Source organism: Mobula hypostoma, chromosome 12 (genome assembly GCF_963921235.1).
Source record: "Mobula hypostoma chromosome 12, sMobHyp1.1, whole genome shotgun sequence".
NCBI lineage: Eukaryota > Metazoa > Chordata > Chondrichthyes > Myliobatiformes > Myliobatidae > Mobula > Mobula hypostoma.
The window spans coordinates 80111069-80138024 of record NC_086108.1 but is presented as its reverse complement, the minus strand read 5'-3'; the positions used below and the strand labels follow the sequence as shown (position 1 = coordinate 80138024).

The 26956-nt window shown below is 38.2% G+C and overlaps 1 protein-coding gene across 2 annotated transcripts in view; it reads left to right on the top strand.

Moving 5' to 3' along the window:
- Positions 1-25139, top strand: part of eif2b3 (eukaryotic translation initiation factor 2B, subunit 3 gamma) — a 127259-nt gene extending 102120 nt beyond the window's left edge. The window contains exons 11-12 of one of the 2 annotated variants that reach the window (XM_063064999.1): positions 9442-9545; positions 23428-25139. In XM_063064999.1, coding sequence (XP_062921069.1) covers positions 9442-9545; positions 23428-23480 — 157 coding nt within the window. In that variant the 3' untranslated portion in view covers positions 23481-25139. The remainder of the gene's footprint in view (positions 1-9441; positions 9546-23427) is intronic. The other variant, XM_063064998.1, reaches the window with a different exon arrangement.
- The last annotated feature ends 1817 nt before the right edge of the window (positions 25140-26956 follow it).

Genomic DNA, 26956 nt, shown 5'->3' with positions numbered 1-26956 from the left:
ATGCAAAACTAGGCTGAGAAGTGGCAGATAGAGTTCAACCCAGATAAGTGTGAGGTGGTTCATTTTGGTAGCTCAACTATGATGACAGAATATAGTATTAATGGTAAGACTCCTGGCAGTGTGGAGGATCAGAGGGATCTTGGGTTCTGAGTCCATAGGACACTCAAAGCTGCTGCGCAGGTTGACTCTGTGGTTATGAAGGCATACAGAGCATTGGCCTTCATCAGCTGTGGGATTGAGTTCAAGAACCAATGTTCACTGCAGGAAGGATATGGAATCTGTAGAATGGATGTAGAGGAGATTTACAAGGATGTTGTCTGGATTGGGGAGCATGCCTGATGAGAATAGGTTGAATGAACTCGGCCTTTTCTCCTTGGAGTGTCGGAGGATGAGAGGTGACCTGATAGAGGTGTATAAGATGATGAGAGGCATTGGTCATGTGGATAGTCAGAGGCATTTTCCCAGGGCTGAAATGGATAACACGAGAGGGTGCAGTTTTAAGGTGCTTGGAAGTAGGTACAGAGGAGGTGTCACGGGTAAGTTTTTACGCAGAGAATGGTGAGTGCGTGGATTGGGCTGCCGGCAACGGTGGTGGAGTTAGATACGATAGGGTCTTTTAAGAGACTCCTGGACAGGTACATGGAGCTTAGAAAAATAGAGGGCTATGGGTAAGCCTAGGTAATTTCTAAAGTAAGTACATGTTCAGCACAGCATTGTGGGTCAAAGTGCCTATATTGTGCTGTATGTTTTCTATGTTTGTATTTCATCCCTTCCCTTGGAACGATTCTTTTAGTTGCTCTCTGTAGGTTTTTAAAAGCTTCCCAATCCTCTATCTTCCTGCTAACTTTTGCTTTGTTGTATCTCTCTCTTTTGTTTTTACATTAGCTTTGGCTTCCCTTGTCAGCCACGGTTGTACTATTGCTATTTGAGTATTTCTTTGTTTTTTGAATACATTTGTTCTGCACCTTCCTCATTTTGCCCAGAAGCTCACGCCATTGCTGCTCGACTGTCATCCCTGTCAGCATCTCCTTCCAATTTACTTTGGCCAATTCCTCTCTCATACCATGGTAATTTCCATTACTCCACTGAAATACTGCTATGTCAGACTTTACTTCCTCCTATCAAATTCCAAGTTGAACACAGTCATATTGTGATCACTGGTTCCTGGGAGATCTTTTACCTTAAGCTCCCTAATCGCCTCCGTTTCATTACACGACACCCAATCGAGTATAGCTGATCCCCTAGTAGGCTCAACAGCCAACTGCTCTGAAAAACCGTCTCGTAGGCATTCAACAAACTCACTCTCTTGAGATTCATTACCAACCTGATTTTCCCAGTTGACCTGCATGTTAAAATCTCCCATGTCTATCAACTTTGCCCTTTTGCCTTGCCTTTTCAATTTCATGTTGTAATCTGTGATCCACATCCCAGCTACTGTTGGGAGGTCTGTATATAACTGCCATCAGCCCTTGCCGCTTCTTAACTCAACCCACAAGGATTTAACATCTTCTGACCCTAGGTCTCATCTTTCTAGTGATTTGATGCCATTCCTTATCAGCAGAGCCACACTACCTTCCTATTCCTCCCATACAACGTGTAACCTTGGATGTTCAGCTCCCAACTACAACCATCCTTCAGCCATGATTCCGTGATGGCCACAACATCATACCTGACAATCTGTAATAGTGCAATAAGTTCACCCACCTTTTTTCTTATGCTCTTTGCATTGAGACCATTTGTTCTATCCTGAGTCTCTTCATTCTAGTTCCTACACCCCTGCCAAATTAATTTAAACCCTCCCCAACAGCTCGAACAAACCTGCCCAGGAGAATATTGGTCCCCCTCCGTTTCAAGTGCAACCCGTCACTTTTGTGAAGGTCATACCTTCCCCAGAAGAGCCCTTCCCCATGCACCAGCTTCTCAGCCACGCATTTATCTGTCAAATCATCCTGTTTCTACCGGCAATACCACGTGGCACAGGTAGCAATCCAGAACTTACGAACTTGGAGGTCCTGCTTCTCAGCTTTCTGCCGAGCTCTCTAAATTCTGTCTTCAGGACCTCATTGCTTTTCCTCCCTATTTCATTGTTACCAATATGTACCAAGACATCTGGCTGCTCTCCCTTCCTCTCTAATATGCTGTGGACACAATCTGAGATGTCCCTGACCCTGATACTTGGGAGGCACCATACCGTCCAGGTATCACATTCACGTCCGCAGAATCTCCTGTCTGTTCCTCTGACTAATGAGTCTCCTTTCACTACCGCTCCCCTCTTTTCCCCCTTTACTTTTTGCACCACAAACCCATGCTCAGTTCTAGTAACCTGGTCTCCGTGGCATTCCCCTGGGAGGTCATCCTCCACAACCATATCCAAAACTATATACTTATTTTTTGAGGGGAATGGCCACAAGGGTGCTCTGCACTAACTGCCTATTTACATTTACATTTCTCCGAACAGTCACCCATGTACTCGCTTCCTGCAACTTCAGCGGACTGCTTCCCTGTAACTGATTGATTCTCTCATCACTCTTCTGTACAAGCTGAAGGTCATCCAGCTGCTGCTCCAGATTCCTAACATGGTCTTCAAGGAGCTGTAGGTGGATGCACATCATGTAGATGTAGACATCATTGGAGACCCTGCATCTCTCATGACTCCCAACATCCGGCATGAAGAACACACAATGGCCATTTACTACACTAGGTACAGCAAGAGGGAGAAAGAAAGGGGAACCTTAACAGAAACTTATCCAGAGCCAACACCTCTGCCGAGCCGATGCTTCTTTTGAGCCAAAGCCTGACATCCTACTCTCACCACTAGCCTACTCCCAACAATGGCCACCTCGCTTGTCCCTTCTGTACTTTGATTTAATTCACTGTGCTCTGCTCCCACCGCTGATTGGGCCCCCGGAATAAGACCATAAGATATAGGAGCAGAAGTAGGCCATTCGGCCCATCAAGTCTGCTCCGCCATTCAATCATGGGCTGATCCAATTCTTCCAGTCATCCCCACTCCCCTGCTTTTTCCCCATACCCTTTGATGCCCTGGCTAATCAAGAACCTATCTACCTCTGCCTTAAATACACCCAATGACTTGGCTTCCACACACGCTCATGGCAACAAATTCCATAGATTTACCACCCTCTGACTAAAGTAATTTCTCCGCATCTCAGTTCTCAAAGGACGCCTTTCAATCCTAAAGTTGTGCCCTCTTGTCCTAGAATCCCCTACCATGAGAAATAACTTTGCCGTATCTAATCTGTTCAGGCCTCTTAACATTCGGAATGTTTCTATGAGATACCCCCTCATTCTCCTGAACTCCAGGGAATACAGCCCAAGAGCTGCCAGGCGTTCCTCATACGGTAATCTTTTCACTCCTGGAGTCATTCTCGTGAACCTTCTCTGAACTTTCTCCAATGTCAGCTTTCTAAAATAAGAAGCCCAAAACTGCACACAATAGTCCAGTTTTTGGTGTCATGAGTGCCTTATAGAGTCTCAATATCACATCCCTGCTCTTATATTTTATACCTCTAGAAATGAATGGCAACGTTGCACTTGCCTTCTTCACAACAACTCAACCTGGAAGTTAGCCTTTAGGGTATCTTGCGCAAGATCTCCCAAGTCCCTCTGCATCTCTGCATTTTGAATTCTCTGCCCACCTAAGTAATAGTCTGCCTGTTTATTTTTTCCAGCAAAGTGCATGACCATACACTTTCCAACATTGTATTTCATTTGCCACTTCTTTGCCCATTCCCCTAAACTATCTAAGTCTCTCTGCAGGCTCTCTGTTTCCTCAATACGACCTGCTCCTCCACCTATCTTTGTATTATTGGCAAATTTAGCCTCAAATCCATTGATACTGTGGTCTAAATCATTGACATACATCGTAAAAAACAGTCCCAACACCGACCTCTGTGGTACTCCACTGGTAACCGGCAGCCAGCCAGAATAGGGTCCCTTTATTCCCACTCTCTGTCTTCTGCCGACCATCTAATGCTCCACTCATGCTAATAACTTCCCTGTAATTCCATGGGCTCATATCTTGCAAAGCAGCCTCATGTGCGGCACCTTGTCAAAGACCTTCTGAAAATCCACGTACGCTACATCTACTGCATCTCCTTTGTCTATCCTGTTTGTAATTTCCTCAAAGAATTGCAGTAGGCTTGTCAGGCAATATTTTCCTTGTAGGAAACCATGCTGGCTTTGGCCTATGTCTGAGCACCCACGTAGCTGTCCTTTTAAACAAGCATTCCCGACCTATGAGAAACCTCATTGCTGTGCTCTGTTCCCGCTGCTGATTGAGCCTCCGGAATATCAAGTCACCTCTCAACCTTCTTTCCTTCAGGAAAAACAACAACAGCGCTCTTGGACTGCTCTTTGAAATGCTTAAAGGCATCCATTCTGTACTGAAAAAAAAACTACTCTGATTATATTCTGTGAACTACTGCGATGGTGTCCAGGTGCCAAACGAATTTGTCATCCCATAAGCACAACAATTTTACTTGTGCCATTTACTTTGATACCAAATGACCTTAGTATCTATATTCATTGTTCATTGAATTTTCTTTATTAATTTATCTTTTGAGATCTTAGTGTTACTGCCAAGGCTAGCACTTATTGCCCAACCCTGGTGGTGAATTGCTTTCTCAATCCAGGGCAGTCCTCCTTGTAAACATAATGCCCAGTGCAATTAAATAGAGAATTTCAGGGTTTTGACTGCAATAAAGATGGGCAAGCAATAAAACTTTACAATTTGGGATCTTGTGTAATTTGGAGGGAGCTGAAAGTGCTAGGTGTTATTTATGTGCCAATTACCCTGATCCTCTGTGGCACAGGCTGCAGGTTTGGGAGGTGCTGTAGGAGGCATTGTGCACTATTTGTCGAAGGAATGAATGTTCAGTTGGAGAATATTTTGGGTAAAATTATTTTTAAAGATCAAACAGGCTTTATAAAGGGTCGCTATTCTTTTTCAAATGTTTGGAGACTATTTAACATTATATATTCGTCCTCTTAAAACTCCACAATGTGTTGTATCTTTGGATGCTGAAAAAGCATTCGATCGAGTCGAATGGAAATATTTGTTCAGTGTTTTAGAGAAATTTGGCTTTGGTGCTAATTTTAATAATTGGATTAAAATGATATATAAAGACCCTATTGCTACTGTTGTCACTTAACAATTGTAGGTCTCCTTTTTTTCAGCTTTCACGGGGGACAAGGCAAGGCTGTCCATTAAGTCCTTGGTTGTTTAATTTAATATTAGAACCCCTTGCTACTGCTCTTCGTAAGGCTAAAAATATCCATGGGATATTTGTGAATGAGACCATGCATAAGATCTCTCTTTACGCTGATGATTTATTGGTTTATATATCTAACCCTGACGAATCCATTCCTGCCTTGCTAAAATTATTTAATAAATTTGGAGGTTTTTCAGGATATAAAATAAATTTTCGTAAAAGTGAATTGTTTCCTTTAAATGATTCTGTCTCTATATATGATAATACTCCTTTTAAAGTTACAGACTATTTTAGATATCTAGGTATTATAATTACTAAAAAATATAAGGATCTTTATAAAGCCAATTTTGTTCCCTTAGTAGACTGTATGAAGTATTTATTTAGTAGATGGACTCCACTTACATTTTCACTTGTTGGTGGTATTCATATAGTTAAAATGATGGTTTTACCGAAATTTTTATATTTATTTCAGAATATTCTTGTTTTTTTGACTAGGAAGTTTTTTGATCGGATTGATTCTATTATTTTATCTTTTATTTGGAATAATAAAAGACCAAGAATTAGTAAATATCACTTACAAAAATTGAAAAAAGATGGAGGTCTTGCTTCGCCTAACCTAAGAATGTATTATTGGGGTGTTAATGTGCGATATATGTCTTTTTGGTTATACTGGGTTGATAAGAGTGATCGGAAAATTTGGGTAGACCTGGAACTGAAAGTTGTAAAACAGTTTTATTTAATCTTGTTATTGGGAGCTCCTTTACCTATGCAATTAGCTAAAGTTGTTAATTTAAACCTATATCCTGTGATTAAGTATCCTTTACAAATTTGGCTCCAGTTCTGCAGTTTTTTTAATCTTAAAAAAATTAAACTTTGTAGTTTAATTTACCGAAATTACTTTTTTAAGCCTTTTTTGAGTGATCCAATTTTTTTACTTTGGAAAAATAAAGGTATTAATTCTTTTTTGGCTTTATTTAAAGAAGATAGATTGATGTCTTTTGAACAATTAATTGATAAATATTCTCTTTCATACTCTCACTTTCCGCGGTACCTTCAAGTTAGACATTTTTTACAAAAATATTTAAGTAATTTTCCTTACATATTGGAGGCTGACCTGTTAGATACTATTATGAGTATGAATCCTTTGATTAAGGGTTATATTGGAAGAATTTATAATTTATTAATACAATGGGATAAGCGTCCTTTATCTAAGATTAAACAGGATTGGGAAAAGGAACTTAATTTGACTTTTATGACAGAGGATTGGATGTGGATTTTGAAGTTGGTTAACTCTTCTTCAATTTGTGCTAGCCATTCATTGATTCAATTTAAAATTGTACATCATTATCATTTGACAAAGGAGAGACTTTCTAAAATCTTTTCTAATGTTGATAGTCAATGTGATAGATGTAAAACTGAGATAGCTACACTGACACATATGTTTTGGTCTTGTTCTATATTGGAACAGTTCTGGAAGTCGGTTTTTTCAACAATTTCTAAAGCACTTAAAATTAATTTACATCCTAATAAATTAACTGTGCTTTTTTGGAATAATTCCTCAAAATATTCATGGTATTTCTGTGTCTGACCAACATGTTATTGCATTTGTTACATTGATAGCTAGGAGGGCCATTTTGTTAAAGTGGAAGGATACATCAGCTTCCACTTTGTCACAATTGTTCTCTCATGTGATGCTATGTCTTAGTTTGGAGAAAATTAGCAGTCAAACCTTTGAACCTTTACTTGATTTTGAGAAAAGATGGGGCTCATTTGCTCGTTATTATCATTTGAGTTAATTGATGTAATTTTTCCACGATCTAATTATAAATTTTTTAGTATATTTTCTTTTTTTGCTGGCGGTTTGATGTTTATTTTTAGAAGCTTTTTGTATGACGCATGACTCCGTGGTTGTATACCTAACAGGTTCTTTTTTTTTTCTCATTTTTCTGCTTAGTAGGTTTTTTTTGTTATCACAAAATTTTTTTCCAATCTTTAAGATAATGTCTTTTTTGAGATATTGTAAGTGTTGTTACTTCAATGCACTCAAGTTATTTTTCCTGTATAATGTAACAATAAAAAGATTTGAAAAGAAAGAAAGAAAGGATGTTTAGAGTGATCCAGTATTATCTTAGTAGTTTAAAATGCAAGGAACTGTGCTTTGCAATTTAGTATCTCATCTTCATGTAGGCCTGATGCTACTTCTACACTTCTCAGGTTTGCTTCTGTCTCCCTTATCTCAACAATCTGCTGGTGGAGTTCATTGGGTCAAGTAGCATCTGTGGAGGAGAGGAATTGTCAATGTTTCATGGCAAAACCAAGCTCCCCCAGGATCAAACCAATTTCCCCCGGGATCAATAAAGTATGACTATCAGGACTGTTGCATCAGTTCCTCCAGCAGATTCCAGCAACTGAAGTCTCTCAAATCCCTATTTCTTCAACTCTGACTTCCAGTGCACCTCCAAATCATTTTGCCTCATCACCGACTAGATCTTGGCCCTGGAATTCTGTCTATAAACCTCCCAGCCTTTCCTCTGCAATTTTTTTCTTCATGATTCTCTTTGACCAAACATTTCAGCACTTCCCTAATACCTGGTGTGAAATTTTGTCTGTTTGCTTTCCTCACTTTAACTCATGCCTAATTTTACAAAGACAACCATAATTCCATCAGCAGAGCCCCACTCCCTTTGGATTCATAAAGGAACATAATTTTTTTTATTAAGGATTAGAGGGTTGATGGTGGCACTCCCTTCTCTAAATGGGTTAAAGATGTACCCAGCTGTATATTATATATGTAAACATGGTGAAGGCTCAGGATGGAAGTAATTACTTTGAAATTAAAGTTTGTTAAGGACTTTATTAAACTCAACCAATACCATATGTGCATTTTGTTCATGGATGATGACACATATATGTATGAAAGTTTATGGATTATTCAATGGGAGGAAATTACTTGAAAATAATAATAAATGGCAATGTTTTATGACAATTTTTTAAAGCTGAGTAATTTGGTATAGACAAACTTAGAAGATGCACTGGTACTCAACAGGTTAGGCAGAGACTGTAATGAAATAAAATCACTTGCATTTCCGGCTTGATTCTTGAATCCTAACAAAATGAAATTCTAACAAGCTGAAATAGAAACTTTTTTTTCATTTTAAAATCTTTTTTATTCATTATTATTAAAGATCAACAAAAAAAAATACATTAAGGTAATCAAGTCAACATGTCAATATGTACAATGAAGAATTAGATTACCAAATAACTGATTAACAAAGCTAAACAATATATCAATAATAATAAGAAAAAATAAAGTGTTAAGAATTTTTTTTTGAAAGAAAAGAAGGGGAAAAAAAAAGAACCCCTACTAACAAAAAAATCCATTGGGAGCACAACCCTGGAGCTATACGCCATACAAGCTTCCATAAAAGAAAAACATCATTCCACCAACTCAAATCCATTTAAACAAAATCAGAAGGAAACCATCTTAATTAACTCAAATCAGATGATAGTAGCAGGCAAATGAACTGCACCTTTTCTCAAAGTCAAATCGAGGATCAAAAGTTCGACTTCTGATTTTCTCCAAACTAAGACTTAGAGAAACTTTAAGATAGTGTACATATGAATGCAACAAACTAACATTGTATGAGAGAGAAGCATATCTTTATTTGCATGGAATGTCACATGGGGATTGTTGTGATCATGACCTGAGCTGTAATTGTTAAAACTTTTATTTAGCGCAACAAATAAGCACTCTGGAGAATCTTTAACTTTAAGGAAAACTGCCTAAACTCAAAACTACACTGAGGACTTATGTCTTTAAGATAGCGAGCAAGTGATTAAATACAGTTTTAATAGTTACAGTACAATTTACTTCAATGTTCTGGGCATAGATATCATGCTCTGTAAAACTGTAACACACAGTAACTTCCCTTTACCGCTGCACTGAGAGATTGCTGTCTGTAGACAATGATGTATATTCATTCAGCTATCCTTGTCTTAGATTGAAGAGTATTTCTCATTTATATTAACAGAGTGCATGAAACCAGTCAGGATGATTTATGTTAATTCAAATCATCTGTATTTTTTATTATGCTTTGTGATGAAGGACTTTTCCAAATGGTTTAATATGTAAAATGCACTATATTTGATTGTAATTATATGCAAACCTGCACACTAATGAAAATTGATAGTATTCTGTTTTATTTTTCAGGTGCTGCATACAGGGCAGTGTTATTTGCAGTAGAGCAGTCATTAAAAAAGGAGCTGATCTCAAGGATTGTCTGTTGGGAACTGGACAGCATGTTGATGCTAAGTGTAAGAAATCTTTATTAGTATGCGCTATTTACTCATGAGCAGAAAATGTGGAGAATTAGAATGACAAAGATCAGTTGAAAAGCTATTGTTGGTGTGTTTTACGTATTTTCTCTCATCTATGCACTTCCCATGAACAAAGTTACAACTCAGTGATGTATATCTAAGCTCCTGCAATTCCTTAGTAACCCAGCGACAAGGATGTCAAGTTTCTGTTTCACTTAGAGTTATTAATAAAGTAATACAACACAAAAACAGGCCCCTCAACTGGTTCACGACAACCAAGACACCAATCTACATTTGTCCCATTTGCCCATGTGTTCCATAACCCATATTCTTTTCCATGCACCCATCCAAATGCTTTTTAAATGTTGTCAATGTACCTGTATCAAACACTTCCTCTGGTAGCTGATTCCATATAAAGACTACCCTCTGGATCAAAAGATTGCCCCTCAGTTCCTGTTAAACCTCTTCCCTTCTCATCTATGTCATTCAGTTCTCAGTTCCCATCCTCGTAAAGAGACTGTCTGCATTCACCGTCTCTATGCTCCTACTGATTTTATTTAGATTGCATCACAGTAGTAGGCTCCTCTGAGCCAAAAAGCCTATGCCACCCAATTACACCCATGTGACCAATTGACCTACTCATCTGTACGTCTTTGGAATGTGGTAGGAAACCAGAGGAAACACATGCGGCCACGGGGAGGTCGCACAAACTCCTTAAAGACAGCAGCAGGATTGAACCCAGTTTGCAGGCACTGTGATAGTGTTATGCAAACTATTACACTACTGACTGCCCGATATCTCTATAATATCATCCCTCATTCTCCTATACTCCAATGAATAAAGTCACAGCCTGCTCAACCTCTCTTTCTAAAGGTCAATCCCTTGAGTCTTGGCAACATCCTTACAAATCTTCTCTACACTCTTTCCAGTTTAATGGCAGCTTTCCTATAACAAGGTGACCTAAACTGAACACAATACTCCAAATGCAGTCTCACCAATTTCAAGTAGCACTGCAGGTAGTGACGTATTGCAGGGGTTGGCATTGGACCCTTGTTACTGATATTAATGATTTGAACATGAATGAACAAGGCTTGATCAGTATTTTCGTGCATGGCACAAAATGAAGAGGAGTTGATGGTGAAGAAAGTTATCATATACTAGAAAGAGATCTTGATCAGTTTAAGAAGTGGGCCAAGGAGTGAGGAGTGGATTTCAATAGATGTAGTGTAATATAATGCATTTTGGAGTGTTACATATTCTGTGAATAATAGGAAGTGTACTGGTACGGAGGCACTTAGGAGTACAAGTTCAAAGGAAAGGTACTTAGAGGAAAGATGTTGTCAAGCTGAAGAGGGTGAAGAAGATATTTTCAAGGATGTTGCTAGAGGGCCTGAGACAGAGGAAAAGATGGGCCACACTGGATCTTTATTGCCTGGAGCACAGGAGAATGAGGGGCGAAGTCATAGCAGTTTATAAAGTCATGAAGGGTATGGATAATGTGGACAGTCATGGTCTTTTCCCAAAAAGATTAGAGCGCACAGATAAAAGAGGAAAGATTTAAGAGAGACCTGGGGGGGTAACTTCTTTACACAGATGGTAGTGAGTAACAGGTAAAAAGCTATCATGGGAAGTGACAAGACAATTGCAGGTTGGATAGGTATGTGGAGGAGACAGGCTGGAGGGTTATGGGCCAAACCTGGAGTGGGACTAGCAGAGAGGGTGCTGTGGTTGGTGTGCACTATTGGGCCAGAGCCTTTTTCAGTGCTGTACTACTCCATATACAGTAAATCTATCTTTAGTTAATGCATGGGGCACGCTTTAGAGCTCTTTTCAATCAGATAAATATATATGCATATTTTATAATGTAAATTTGACAGATGATATTCAACATATAGGAAAACTTGTTAACTTGCCAGTACTAACTTTTAATCTGGTTTTTAACTAATATTAAACTCTTGAGCCTTGCTCACTCTTCTTGTTTGCAAAGTTTTCTTCTATGGCAAAGTCCTGCACCTCACTCTGTCATGTCTGTGCACTATCTTTATTGAAATCAGGCACTTAGCAATATGTTTCTTTCATTTAAATTAAATACTAAAATGCCTGTTTTAATGATGTTTTCTTTCCGAGATTTCGCTGCCAGAAAATGAATTTGACATTCTGCCAGTGGTTGAAAATATATCCACTTCATTCAGTGTTTGTAGTGCAATGAAAATGTTGACTCTTTTACTACATATTTATATAAAATCTATTATTGATGCAAATTGCAAAAACACTGTTTAGGTTAATGGAAAAGTGTTGAAATTATTATACAAATAATTACAATTCAAGAACAATATTCAGGGCTTTATTGTTTCAAACATAATTTATTAGTTAAACATTGCAGTATATATAAAAAATTCCAGGAAATTTAACTTTATATGAAACAATTAAATATTTGTTTTATAATAAATATATTTAACAGCCGGCAGAATTAACACAACCACATTCTTCAAAAGCACTAAAACTTTTCTCGTACGCTTCTTGCTCTCAGTAATTCTGCATAGTACCTATAGTTTTATTATATTTAAAGAAAAACAATGTGCCTACTCTGGTTATTTTCAGCAGGTGAAAGTTCTTGATAATCATGTTGAGCATTCAAAGGATTATTTATCAAAAGTTTATTAAAATGTTAAACAGAACCATTTGAGGCTGATCCAAAAAGCTTACCAAATATTGCATATGCTGGCCTAGATGCCTCAAGGGAAAAAATTGTTAAACAAGTGGTCTTCATTCCACAGATTAATTTGGCTGATCATTTTGGGAAAGATGAGTATTCTGAGTTAAGTTTGTTGAAACGTAGAAGTGCTGTGGTATTTCCACTAACCCCTCCACCCCCAAAGCCAATCTAACCAAAAACTGAGACAAACCCTAGCAGTACAACATGGATACTATGTCAATTTCATATCCCCGGATAAGAAATTTCCAGCAAAACCACAGAATATTTTAGTACTGAGTGGTATATTCTGTTTTTTGAGGAAGGGGTGAAGGAGAAAAGAATCATTGTAGCCTGTAGGAAAATAAACACCTGTCATGACAAGAACAGGAAATATATATGACTGAGAGTGGCGTACATCATTCAAAAGCTTAAATGTTAATTTATTAGTCCCTACACTGGACTGCAAATGTACTTTTAAAATATGTGCATAATAGTCATCTTGGTTTTAGTCCAGTCCAGTAATGATACACAATATTTTCATGTATCCTGCACATTAATACCCAAAGCCCTAATGACATTCAAGGGGTTGGAGCAACTGCAAGATGAAACACAGTTGGTGTTTATCAAAAACTAGTGCACACCAGTGGAGCAGCCAAATCTGATCTACCTGAGCATGAATTTAGTTCAACTTATACATTCTCATTTGCCGAGATTGCCAGTAAAACTACTTTTTGAATACAGAATGGTGGCTACAGGAAGATTTAATTAAGTAGCAGATTAGTCCCTATTTCAGAATAAAGTGATTAATCATAAGTCTAAGCAAATCCAGTTTACTATTACAACAATAATTGTGCTCTATAACACTAGTAGTGAAGTTCCAGAAACCTGGGTGCATACCTGTGGGAAGAGAAACAGATTATTTGACTAGATACCTTGTTTACTGCTTATCCCAACAGTCATCCTGGTTTTACCCTATCAGGAGCATTCTCCCCCCCCCCCCACCTTCCTCCATTGCCTGCAGCTCAGTGAACTTCTTTTATCTCCTTCCCAGTTTCTGAGAAATGGTCCTCGACCTGAAACTAACTCGGATCTCTCTTGGAGCACATTACTTGGCTTTGAGAACCTATGGAGCTGATGTATGAATAGGGTAGGGGATGGTTACAATTGTGTTTCAAAAGCCTCTGCATCCTTTTAACATTCTGCATGTGTCACCACAAAGAAACATAAACTGATAGAAAGATACAGCATGAAAACAGGCTTTTCGATTCAGCAAGATCGTGCCAGCTATCAGCCACCAATTTACATAATCCTACCTTAATCCAGACCTTTAGTCATCTTAAATTCTCATCAAATCTCTCCCTCACTCCACCCCCGAATTAGGAAGGATTGCAGTTGGAGGAGACTGACGATTGGGAAGTAGCAAAAGAAGCATCAGTATTCCTTAGAGGCAGAAATACAATGTACCAGTTGATAGTTGATGACCTCTGCTGACCTGATCATTCCATTTCCTGTTGACTCGACTCTTGTGTTACCCTATTTCCTTATTGCAGAGAAGGGCTATTTCACCCCATTAAGTCCTTGGCAGCTCACAGAGGAAACTAATCACTGCAAATGTTTTTCCTGTAACATCCCTACATTCCTATTAGACAATCCACACTCTGCCCACCCCTCAAACATAATTTGCTTCTCATCAATACACTAGAGGAAATGCATTGTGTTCAGTAAACCTTCTTTGACATGTGGGATGAAACTGGGGCACTCAGAATTAATTTCTTGAACAGCATTTGTTAAATGCTACTATTGTTCCCATTAAGTTTGTTGGAGTTCGAGACTAAAGCAGCCTATCTTGCTTTTCAGTACCACAGTGTTTGAAAAAAATGACAAACGAGTCAGCAGGTTCACTTTGTGAAAGAGAACAGCGTTTGTTGTTCCCATTGATGTGGATCTAGGGCTCATTACTTGCTCTAATCTAGGAGAAAGGAGACTGTAAAAGATAGCTTCCATGTTGAATTGAATTCATTGACTGACCAGTATTCTTGTGAATCAGAGACTGTTGGTTCAAGAACTTAACCCTAGATATGAAGTTGAAAATTCAAGCTGATGTCTCAGCACAATATTGAGTGAGATCCGTATTGGTAGAAATATCTTTCTGAGTTATTTCCTACTATCTGAACAATATCTGTCCAAAAAGCAGCATCACAGAAACTGATTCCTTCATGATTTTGAAAAGTAGCAACTTACTAGAGTGATCTAAGTTTTTATATTTTTAATTACCTACATTCAAACAACAAATTTAGTGGATTTGGTAATGGGCTGCCGTCTCACATTGATCTGTAGGAGGTGTTAAAGTGCTGCCATAAAAAAGCAGCATCCATCATCAAAGAACCCAATCCAGGCCCTACTACCATCAGACAAGAAGTACAGAAGCCTTAGGTCTCTCCCGCACCTCCAGGTTCAGGAACAATATTTCCCTGCAACCATCAGGCTCTGGAACTGGTACGGATAACTTCACTCACTTCACTACAACTCTGAACTGACTCCAGAACCTACAGACTCACTTCCTAGGACTTTTTAAAACTCGTTCTCAGTATTATTTTTTAATTTCACAATTTGGCTTCTTTTGCAGGTTGGCTGTTTGTCAAGCAATGTTTATAGTGGATTTAGCTAGTGTAAACTGGGAACACAGACTAAATGGTGGGACAGTTGAGGAGCAGTGGAAGACTTTCAAAGGGATTTTTCTAGGTGCTCAGCAAAAGTATTTTCCTAGTTAAAGCAAGGACAGTGAGGGTGGGAGAGCCAGCCTTGGATAACTAAGGAAATAAAGAAAGGCATCAAACTAAAAGCTCATGCATAGGAAGTTGCCAAAAGTAGTGGGAAACTGGAAGATTGGGAAAACTTTAAAAAGCAACGAAGTACCACTAAGCGAACAATAAAGAAAAGGAAGCTAGATTGTGAAAATAAACTAGCACAAAATATGAAAATGGATAGTAAAGGTTTTAATAATTATATAAAGCGGAAAAGGGTGGCTAAAGTGAATGTAGGTCCCTTGGAGGACGAGAAGAGGAAATTGATATTGGGTAATGAGGAAATAGCCAAGGCTTTGAATGACTATTTTGTGTTGGTCCACAGTGGAGCTGCCAAAGATGCGATGGGAGGTGAAGACCTCAATACGACAGCTATCACTAAAGTGGTAGTGCTGAGCAAACTTGTGGGCCTGAAGATAGACAGATCTCCTGGTCCTGATGGAATGCATCCCAGGGCACTGAAAGAAATGGCTGCAGTTATAGTAGAGGCTTTGGTGATGATTTACCAAAATTCTCTGGACTCTGGGCAGGTCCAGGCGGATTGGAAGATGGCGAATGTCGCGCACTTTTCAAAAAAGTATGCAGGCAAAAGGCAGGTAACCATAGGCCAGTTAGTTTAACATCTGTAGTTGGGAAAATGCTTGAAGATAAATATCATTAAAGAAGAAATAGCTAGGCATCTGGAAAGAAATAGATCCATCAGGCAGACGCAATATAGATTCAACAAAGGCCGGTCCTGTTTGACAGACTTACTGGAGGTCTTTGAGGACATAATGAGTGCAGTGGATAAAGGGGAACAGATGGACGTTATTTACTTGGATTTCCAGAAGGCGTTTGATAAGGTGCCGCATAAAAGTCTTATCCATAAGATAAGGATGCATAGAGTTGGGGGTGATTTATTAGCATGGATAGAGGATTGGTTAACTAATAGAAAGCAGAGAGTTGGGGATACATGGGTATTACTCTGGTTGGCAATCAGTGGTGAGTGGGGTGCTGCAGGGGTCGGTGCTGGGCCCACAACTGTTCATGATACACATTAACGATCTGGAAGAGGGGAACGAGTGTAGTGTATTTAAGTTTGCTGATGATAGTAAATTGAGTGGAAAAGCAAATTGTGCAGAAGATACAGAGGGTCTGTAGAGGAATATAGATGGGTTAAGTGAGTGGGCAAGGGTCTGGCAGGTGGATACAATGTTGGTAAATGTGAGGTCATCCACTTTGGAAGGAAACATGAAAGCAGATTATTATTTAAGTGGTAAAAATTTGGAGTATGTTGCTGTGCAGAGGGACTTGGGAGTGTGTGTGCATGAATCACAAAAGGTTGGTTTGCAGGTGCAGCAGGCTATCAAGAAAGCAAATGGAATGTTGGCCTTCATTGCTAGAGGGATGAAATTTAAGAGAAGGGAGGTTATGCTGCAACTGTACAGGGTACTGGTGAGGCAGCATCTGGAGTACTGTCTGCAGTTTCGGTCTCCTTACTTGAAGAAAGATATTGGCTTTCGAGGCAGTGCAGAGGAGGTTCATGAGGTTTATTCTGGACATGAGAGGGTTAGACTGAGGAGAGATTGAATTGCCTGGGATTATACTCGCTGGAATTCGGAAGAATGAGAGGAGATCTTACAGAAGCATATAAAATTATGAAAGGGGTAGGTAAGATAGAGGCAGGAAAGTTGTTTCCACTGGTGGGTGAGACTAGAACTAGGGGACATAGCCTCAAGATTCGAAGGAGTAGATTTAGGATGGAGATGAGGAGGAACTGCTTTTCCCAGGAAGTGGTGAATCTGTGGAATTCTCTGCAATGAAGCGGTGGAGGCTACCTCAGTAAATATATTTAAGACGAGGTTGGATAGATTTTTGTATAGTTGGGGAATTAAGAGCTATGGGGAAAGGGCAGGTAGGTGGAGTGGAGTCCATGGTCAGATCAGCCATGATCTTACTGAATGGTAGAGCAGGCTCAACGGGCTGGATTGCCCACTCCTGCTCCTATTTCTTATGTTCCTATGTTCTATTTTTTTATTTTCCTATAAATACCGCAAGAAAATAAATCTGTAGGTAGTATATGGTAATATATACATGCTTTGATAATACATTTTACTTTGAACTTAGAAAATAAGAAAGAGATTCAAAGTTGTGTTCGGATGTAAAATAAACATGTATCAGTTTCTCTCTCTAGCTCAGTCAATTTTGAAGATTATAAAATCATCACATTTTCAGTCCCGATGAGAGAGTTATACCATTTTTAAAATGCTGCAAAATCTGATATTCTTTGAAGAGCGGATGTGATTTTGAAATGTGACCCTACCTATGATACCAAAATGAGCTGAAGGTTACACAGTAACAGTAGATGAAGACCCAGGAATGAGATATTTTCTACCTTTGAACAAAGCAAACACTGAACATGGATAAGGTTTTTCTTTTCAAAACTTGAAGAATATAACAACATTTCTGTATGACATTATTTTAAAATCTGTCTGAAGCATGTTTCAATGGCATCATCAATTCTACAGTTCCACCTGAAAATTTTGCATGGATAAATTAGCATTTTTATTTTCATTCTATTCATAAAAATCAATGTGCTTGATCTTATAAGCTAACCTGTAGCCCTTAGTCCCCAAGGGGATGAGTTTCTTGGTGGTCCTGGCCTTGAAACTAACCTTTTACACTAAAAGTTATCACAGTCAGCAGCAATCTATCCTTAAGCTAACAAGCAGATTTCGCTTCCTCCCCACCCCAAATAAAGGGAAGTTGGCTTTACAGTAAGCTCTCTGTTGCCCTGACATTTGAATCTCATACAAAAGGGTCGTTGTCCTAAGCCAGTGTGATCCATCATGAGAAGAGCTTAACATCTGTCAGGAACAGTGTCCTCTCTGGCAAAAGCTCCAAGGCCTTTATCCTCTATGGATTCAAACAACAGGATTTCAGGCTGACTTAGTGACTTTACATGGGGGATTTTTTTTTTGGTTCAGCGATGTATTCTTTTTTTATTAATGATTTACAATGCATTGGGTAATGGAGAAGTAAGTCTACATAAAGAGCTTTTCTGAAAGGAAGCAATTTTAGTGGATTTTTAAAAATATATATACATGTGCTGTTTTTCTTCCTCTTGCAAAAACCAAGTTTATTGTTCAAATGCCGGTACATTCAGGAAGTACCAATCTCTGCAGGCCAACAAAAATATTCAGTCCTATGGGCTGAATTCTATAAAATATCTCAATGCTGAAGGTGTCAATATGTGCCTGAAATTTTAAGTTCCACTGCATGCTTTAAACAATTAGAACATTAACATTTTCTCCTTCATTTAACCTGTAACTATTCTTAACTAATGTTATTCAACTGGTTTTGAGTTATTTGTGGATTTCTCCTGTAGTTCCCCAATAATTAATGACTAATTTGCACTTTAAAACATAATTTATAATCGTTTTTCTTCACTCATGATCAATCAAGAAACATCTACATTTATGAGATGTTGATGGAGGTTGACAGATTACCATGAGAGGAAGAGTGTTTATTTTTTAAGTTTGAAAGACTGATTACTCGAAAGCCCCAATCTTTTACCAGCTAATTTAAGTTCCGCAGATTTTTAAACAATTCCCTGTTTATGTTTGGGTTCTTTTGAAGGACAAATAGGACAAATAACAAAAGAAGTATTTCTGTTATATATCATAATAGCTTATGATTTATAGTGAAATCCCCTTAAGCAGAGATCAGCTTTAGGACCGTGGCATCTCGTGGCTGGACTCAAGCCTTTTAGTTGCTTTGTGCAGACATTTCATTTTCCAGTTACTATTTTTGTAAAATCACAAATCAACTAAAATGTTGTAATCAATATAATTACTAATTTGGATATTGAATTGTATTAGTGCCTTGGGTCTGCAGAACTAAGTTTGAAAATTTGGAGATAAGACAAACATTGGGGCTATGCTAGAGAGTGAGGATAGGAACAATGCTGGATGATATAAGCAGACAAACAGCAGTTGGAATTTAATATAGAGAATTTTACCATTTTGTAAAAATGGTGTAGATTAAATGGTACTGTTTTAAATGGTGTGCTGGGATAGACTCGCACATCATTCAATAAACTAATAAGGCTTTGAATATGTAGAATGCAATGAGAGAGCAGTTTACCAATTGTAAAGCTTACATGATTCTAGGTTCCTTAGATAAAGACAGTGATGGAAAAAAAAGCAGGCTAGTTAAGATGAGTCTTGATAAAGCATCAGTTAGCCCACAGCTGAAATAGTCCATCCAGTTTGAGTCACTGCTCTGAAAGTGAAGATACTAGAGAGTGAACAAAATAGCTTTACTACGTTTTTGCCACTACTTGTAGATGTCCACTACAAGGTTGACTGAAGATTGTTCTTGAAGTATTTTAGTGTAGGTGTGGGTTTATGCAGAAAGGGCAATTGAATATCAAAATGATGTTTTTTATGTTTTATTGATTTCACTAAAGCATTCGACAAAGTGCAACATGAAAAATTATTTCAAATTCTTGCTAAACTAAACCTTGACGGAAGGGACCAACAACTGCTTCTAAATTTATATTGGAACCAAACGATGGCGGTAAAAATTGATGATAATATAAGCAATTGGACTAAAATTCAAAGAGGAGTTAGACAGGGATGTGTTGCCTCAGCAGAATTGTTTAATATCTATAGTGAAATGATTCTCAGAGAAATAGAAGACCTAGATGGGATAAAAATTGGAGGTGTTAACATCAACAATATAAGATATGCAGACGATACCACCCTAATAGCAAGTGCTGCAGAAGACCTACAAATCCTCCTGGACAAAGTAGTATGAACAAGTGCAGATTTTGGTGTAACCGTCAACTGTAAAAAAAAAACAAATGTATGGCAATATCAAAACAGCAGGATACTCCCAACTGCCAATTGTACATCGGTAACCAAGAGATTGAACAAATGCAAACAACAGGAATTCTGCAGATGCTGTAAATTCAAGCAACACACATCAAAGTTGCTGGTGAACGCAGCAGGCCAGGCAGTATCTGTAGGAAGAGGTGCAATCGACGTTTCAGGCCGAAACCTCACGAAGGGTCTCGGCCTGAAACGTCGACTGCACCTCTTCCTACAGATGCTGCCTGGCCTGCTGAGTTCACCAGCAACTTTGATGTGTGTTGATTGAACAAATGACCAGCTTTAATTATCTTGGTAGCTTTATATCACAAGATGCTAGAAGTAAAGTAGAAATAAAAAGAAGAATTGCCATTGCCAAAACCAACTTCCAAAAAATGAAGCAACACACATCAAAGTTGCTGGTGAACGCAGCAGGCCAGGCAGCATCTGTAGGAAGAGGTGCAGTTGACGTTTCAGGCATTTCTATGACAACAAGGCTCAGGCTACTAAAATGTTACATCTGGTTAATCTTCCGAAACATGGTCTATATGTATGCTTCTGAAACATGGTCTATAACACCAGAACTCCAAAGAAACTTAGAAGCAACAGAAACGTGGTTTCTTAGAAGAATGTTGAAAATATCATATAGAGATAGGGTAACTAATGAGACAGTACTCCAACGTGCCCATACAAAAAGATCTTTAATGAGAACATTAAATGGGAGGAAACTTAAATTCCTGGGCAATGTCATCAAAGGGAGAAACAGAATGCCTTACATTACAAGGCTGTATGCCTGGGAAACGCGGAAAAGGAAGGCAAAGAAGAAAATATATGGACACTGTGAAAGAACTGACAGATCTAAGTGTGCGAGATATCATTGACGCTGCATGGGATCATCCGATGTGGAAAGCCATGATCGCCCAAGCATGTAATGCGCAAGGCACATGAAGAAGAAGTGGGTTTATGAACTTGCTGGATTTAAAAACATAAGAATTAGGAGCAAGAGTAAGGCACTCAGCTTAGGTAACCTGTCTGTTATCTAATAAAGTCAAAGCTGATTCATTTGCAACCACAACTCTACACTCCTGCCTAACTACATATACTTGATCATCACTCCATTGCTTTCAAGTATATATCTATTTTTGAATATTTCAAAGACTCTTCTTCCACGATCATTAGAGGAAGTTCCAAAGAGGCAAGACACTCTTGACAGGAAAAAAATGCTTCACCCCCGTCTTAAATTAGCAACCCTGTTCTCTTAAATAAACATATTGACCCCTTCCCCCCCACTCCGTTCTAGATTCCACAAGAGAATATTTGCTTTTCAAATCCACACTGCTGCTTCTCCAGTCTGTCCATGAAAACCCTCATCCCAAGAATCATTTTAATCGTATCTTTTCTAAAGTGTAACACCCAGACTGGAATTGTTACTCTAATTGTTGTAGAGCCTGTGTTTTTTAAAGGTTTGCCAATATTCTCTTGCCTTTATGCTCTGTCCTATTAATAAAACCAAGAATGCCATATACCTTTGAAAGCCAACTTCTCAACCTGCTTTTCCACTTTCCATAAAATATGCAAATATTCTGCCCTTCTTCCTGTACCACTTTTAAGATTATGTCATCTAATTTATATTGTCTATCCTCATTCTTCTTATCAAAATGAAACAATTATCAGTAGTAAATTTCACCTTCCACTCATCTTTATCCTTACAATCTATCTGTATTTTCTTGATGTTTCTTACAGTCTTCCTCCAACTTTGGGAATTGTGCTTAGAAATGCCAATCTAAGTAATATATATTTAAGAACAATAATGGTCATTACATACTGACCTCTGGGGAAATGCCACTGCTTACTTCCCTTCAGTTTGATTAACACCTTCCACTGCCTCAAAGTTACTGGTGAATGCAGCAGGCCAGGCAGCATCTCTAGGAAGAGGTACAGTCGATGTTTCGGGCTGAGACCCTTCGTCAGGACTGGGCCATATTCACTGCTTTTTGTAAGATTTTCCATTCAAGGGCATTGGCATTACCATATCAGACTGTGATGCAGCCAGTCATGTACTCTTCACCACACATCTATAGAAGTTTGTCAAGTTTTAGATGTCATGCTGAATCTTTGCAAGCTGCTAAAGAAGTAGAGGGGCTATCGTGCTTTTTTTATAATTGCACTTGCGTGCTGGGCCAAGGACAGGTCCTTGGAAATGATAACACCAAGGAATTTAAAGCTGCTGTTCACCTCTGATTCCCCCAATAAGCACTGGCTCATGGATCTCTGGCTTCCTCCTCCAGAAGTCAATAATCAGCTCCTTGGTTTTGCAGACATTGAGTTGTTATTGTCGTACTACTCAGCCAGATTTTCTATCTTCCTCCTATATGCTGATTGATCACCACCACATTTATCCTAATCATGTTCTTGATTATCATTTTTAGCACTTTCTTCACCATCGAAGATTTTTTTAAAAAACTAATTGTAATAAAAATCATTGTTTTACCTATTAATCCATTAACTTTTAACATAACCCTGTAAACACTCTATATAGAAGTATAGCAAAACAAGTGAAATTGTTGCATAACCACCATGCAGGAATAATCAATAACATAACACACACAGCAATACTAAGCTGGTGACTGTAAAGGAATGGTACTGAGGATAGAGTCGGAATCCAAAGACTGAAAGCATTTTTTCCGAAGTTGTTATAACAAATCATTCTCAAAAGAAGCCTCTTGGCTAAATGTTTTATTTGGAAAGGAAAGGTGTACACCCTTCAAAGGTGACCTTTGGTCTTTTGATCCTTGATGTGCATCATTAATCAGCCATTAGTAGTTAATATTCACTTCACAGCTTTTTGCATGTTTAGTTTTCATTAAGCTATAATTTCTACAGCAGAGGTGAAATTCCAAGTACATTTCAGTTGGAGTATTCTGAGCAGTCTTGGGTCCCTTATGTTACAAAAGATGTGCTGAAACTGGAGAGGATTCAAAGGAGGTTCATGAAAATGATTCCAGGATGGAATGGCTTATCATATGAAGAGCGTCTGATGGCTCTGGCCCTGTATCACTAGAATTCAGAAGAATGGGGGGGGTGGGGGGAGGTGACTTAATTGAACCCTAATGGAATGTTGAAAGGCCATGATAGAGTGGCTGTGGAGAATACGTTTCCTATGGTGGGAGAGTCTAAGACCAGAGGACACAGCCTCAGAATAGAGGGACGTCCTTTTAGAATGGAGATGAGGAGGAGTGGTGAATCTATGGAATTTTTTGTCACAGGCACCTGTGGAGGCCAAGTCTTTATGCATATTTTAAGACAGAGGTTGATAGATTCTTGGTTGGTCAGGGCATGAAGGGATAAAGGGTGAAGAAGGGAGATTGGGGCTAAGAGGAAAATTGGATCAGCCATGGTGAAATGGAGCAGATTCAATGGGCCAAATGGCCCATATCTTATGGTCTAATTTTGTACAAGTTTTAATCAACACTGCAAACTTATTTCCTTAAATTTTCTTTTCATATTTTCTTTCTTTGTTTTTGCAGCAAAACATGTGAATGCAGTAATTGTGGGCAATGATCGCTTGATGGAGATATGATGATGTTGCTGACATTCGGGAACTGCCGTATTTGTTGTTCATCTGGACATCAAACGTGGACTGTCATGAGACAAGCTATATAGGAATGAGCAGTGGGTTTGAATTGGTTCTGCTCCTTTGAGGGCTAAATTTTATTGTTCAAAATACTAATTTATATTTCTAGAAAATTCCACTATTGAAACAACTCTAACTAATCAGAGTTCAAAAAAAAAATTGCAGCTTCTCTGTACTTATATTTTTCATAAGGTGGGGGCATGTATGAGAATATCGTACTTGTTATGATTATGTCCTTTTTTGACTCATACTTTGACGAGCATAAATTATATAAATATATTGGTCTTGGAGGACATCGTGAGAAATGAAGTCAATAGTCATATTTAATGTAATTTGATGGGGAATGATGAGGTTGAAGTTTACATGTTATAACCAAAGAAGGGATTGAAAAGAAGCAAACCATATACAGAAAACATGAAAATCAACTTTTGAATGATCTGATTCATCAGGTACCAATTTCAAAATGCTTTTGCCATTGATGAGGGTGCATGGGTAGTTTAACTTCCTCTCAATTAGAAAATGCTACCAAGAATTTATAAAAATCATTATGAAGCAAATTAAGGGAGATTTTCGGACTGCTAACCTGAATGAATTTTCTAAATTTGGGACCGTTTGAGCTTTAAACTTCGCACAAACTGTGCTGTACTGTATTGACTAGCGAGGGTTATGCTTAGTATGGCAGTGGCACAGGGACTCTTTCTCTTCCCAAAGTTCTACCTCTCTACCACTGTGTGTTTTCCAGTTGCTTAACTCCCACCCAAGGGTCAGTGGGGGCCTTGTCTACTGTGTGTAAATAAGCTTGAATGTTAAAACAATGCCCCATATGAACGAGGAAAACTAACACAGAGACTTAACTGTTAGAGATGTCAGTTTTGTTAACATTCAGGTGTGAAAGTGAGTGATGATTCAATGATGGATTTTCTGAATTGGCATATATTTATTCATGTTATAATTTGTTTAATCTCACCCAGACAGCCATATGGATTCAGATGTAATATTTATTTAAATAGGTTGGTGTTGCAGTAAATAGCTGCCTCTTAAAGAAGCCTACAAAATCCCAACCTATTGCTCTTTCCAAAAGACAATATAGGTCCTTCAATGAACCTATCGGGTTCCTTCAACATGTCTGCATTTAACCCAATAAAATGAAGATCTGTTAACACCTTTATGCTGCTTTGATGTTTAATATATTTACAAAATATCCAAAGGAACCATTGCAAAAACATGCATATATATTCTGCTTTGTGATGAATTCTATCGTGATCATTGAGAAAACCAGCTCACACCAAAATAATTCATTGAGTATGTGTTCCTGAAAATGTTACAAACTTGATTACCATTATTTTCCTTAAGGCTGAATGAACCTCATGATTTTGCAATTTGCACCCACGAGTAACCAGTAATTATCTAATATGTATTCATAGAGTTAATTTATAAATTGGAGAACATTTATGAACTATGGGATAAAAATATAACAAGTGTGTGAACATCTGAATGTCCAAAATATCTTGCCTATTATTCTAGTTGAGTCACAGTGAATCATTCAGAATGAAGAGCTGAACTTTCCACAGTTTGGTCACAGACTTTTAAAAAAAACAATTCAGAACAATAATGATTTAGGTTTAAGATTTGTGAAGATGGTGTTCGAAAGAAAAGTTCAGATCTTAATGTAACCAAATGCCTCTAATATGCAAGTTTAGTTCATATGGCTACATGCACAAAATATTGGAGGAACTCAGCAAGTCAGTGAACATCTATGGAGGGGAGTAGACAGTGGATGTTTCGGGTCAAGGTGTAGGGTCTCGGCCTAAACGCTAACTGTATAGATATTGCCTGACTTGCTGAGCTCATCATGTGTGGTTTGCTAAAGATTTCTTGCATCTTCAGAATCTTTTGTGTGAATAATTCATATAGCTAATGCATATGGAAATACAAACATAAACCAACATGTACATGTGTGAAAGTTAAGGATCAATTTTCTAGTAGTGAAGATTGTGATGTTTATTGAACCAATATTTCATCTTAAGTGCCTCTTGGCAGCATCAAACTCTCCCAAATGATTTATTGCAATTATTAAGAAATGTCCATCTTTGTTGTTTAATTTAAGAAGAGCATTAGCTATTGTATCAGTGTATTATTTTTATTTTGACTTTGGCAATAACTTTCTTTTGTATATTGTATAGCATGACAATAGTTGAGGGCAGTTGAGACACTAATGAATTCCTTCTTTGTCGTCCGCCTGCGAAAAGAAGTGGTTTCTAAGAAATGGAAAGTGATCCACATTTTCCAGGGCTGCATTGTAATTAACAGAGGGTGATACTGTGCAGCAGGGAGACAGGTTAGTAAAGGAACTCTGTCTTCCAACTGTTGTCTAAGGCCCATCCCCTCATGTGCTTCGGTGAAAAAAGTCAGCAGTAATTTGAAGCTTAGTCTCTGAATATGCATGTATGCAAGCGTTATCTGCATATTATAAATCAATGACTTAGCAGAGGGTGATCTTGGTTTTAAAGCTTGAACTATATTCCGTTCATCCTGTAGATTAGCTCCATTCCAGCAGGGACATTGTTGGAAAGGAGGTGCAGTATTGCAGTGAGGAAGACTGGGATGAGGATTGAAGCATTGACATAGCCTTTTTGAACCTCAGTCTGAACTTGAATTGAATTTGCACATTGGTTAGGATTATGGCTTGTAAGTCATTGCATAACACATACAGAATGCTAACAAATTTTTGAAAACAGCAACTTTAAGAAGGAATTTTATTGTCTGAGGTGAAAGAGTTGAAAGCCTTTTACGAGGATGAGTATCATCAGATCCAGTGACTGGTGTTCCATCATGAATTTTTCTTGGATTTGACATGCATTGATAATCATGGCATCTCTTGACAGAGATTGATTCTGGAAACAGATCTCTGGCCTCTGGAGAGGTCAGTTGAGGATGATGATTTCAAGAACTTTCCTAGCAGCAGACAGCATGGAGACTCCTCTGTATATGCCCCAGAAGAATATCATCTTTCTTACAGATGATTAAAATTATGGTGTTTGTGAGTTTTCTTAAAATACCTTCCACTTCTCCAAAGAAAAAGATGAGATCACAAATTTATATCAGAAATTGTTCTCCGTTATGTTTTCGTATATCTGCTTGAGAAGCCTTTTGTTTTCCATCTGTTGGTTGCTTTTTGATTGTTTGCTAGACTGGAGTGCTAGGAAGGTTATAGTGGATTGTGTGTTGTGGGATTCTGTCAATGATGCATGTGTCAAAGACAGATTTTTAGTTGAGGTGACCTACAAAGTCTTTACCAGGCACTGCAGCAGATTAAAACAATGAATAGAGTTGCATTAATTTAGGTTTTGTTGTCATCAAGCATTCAATTATTTTTTGTACTATTTTAATTTGCATATAGCTATCAAATTATGTAACTATTT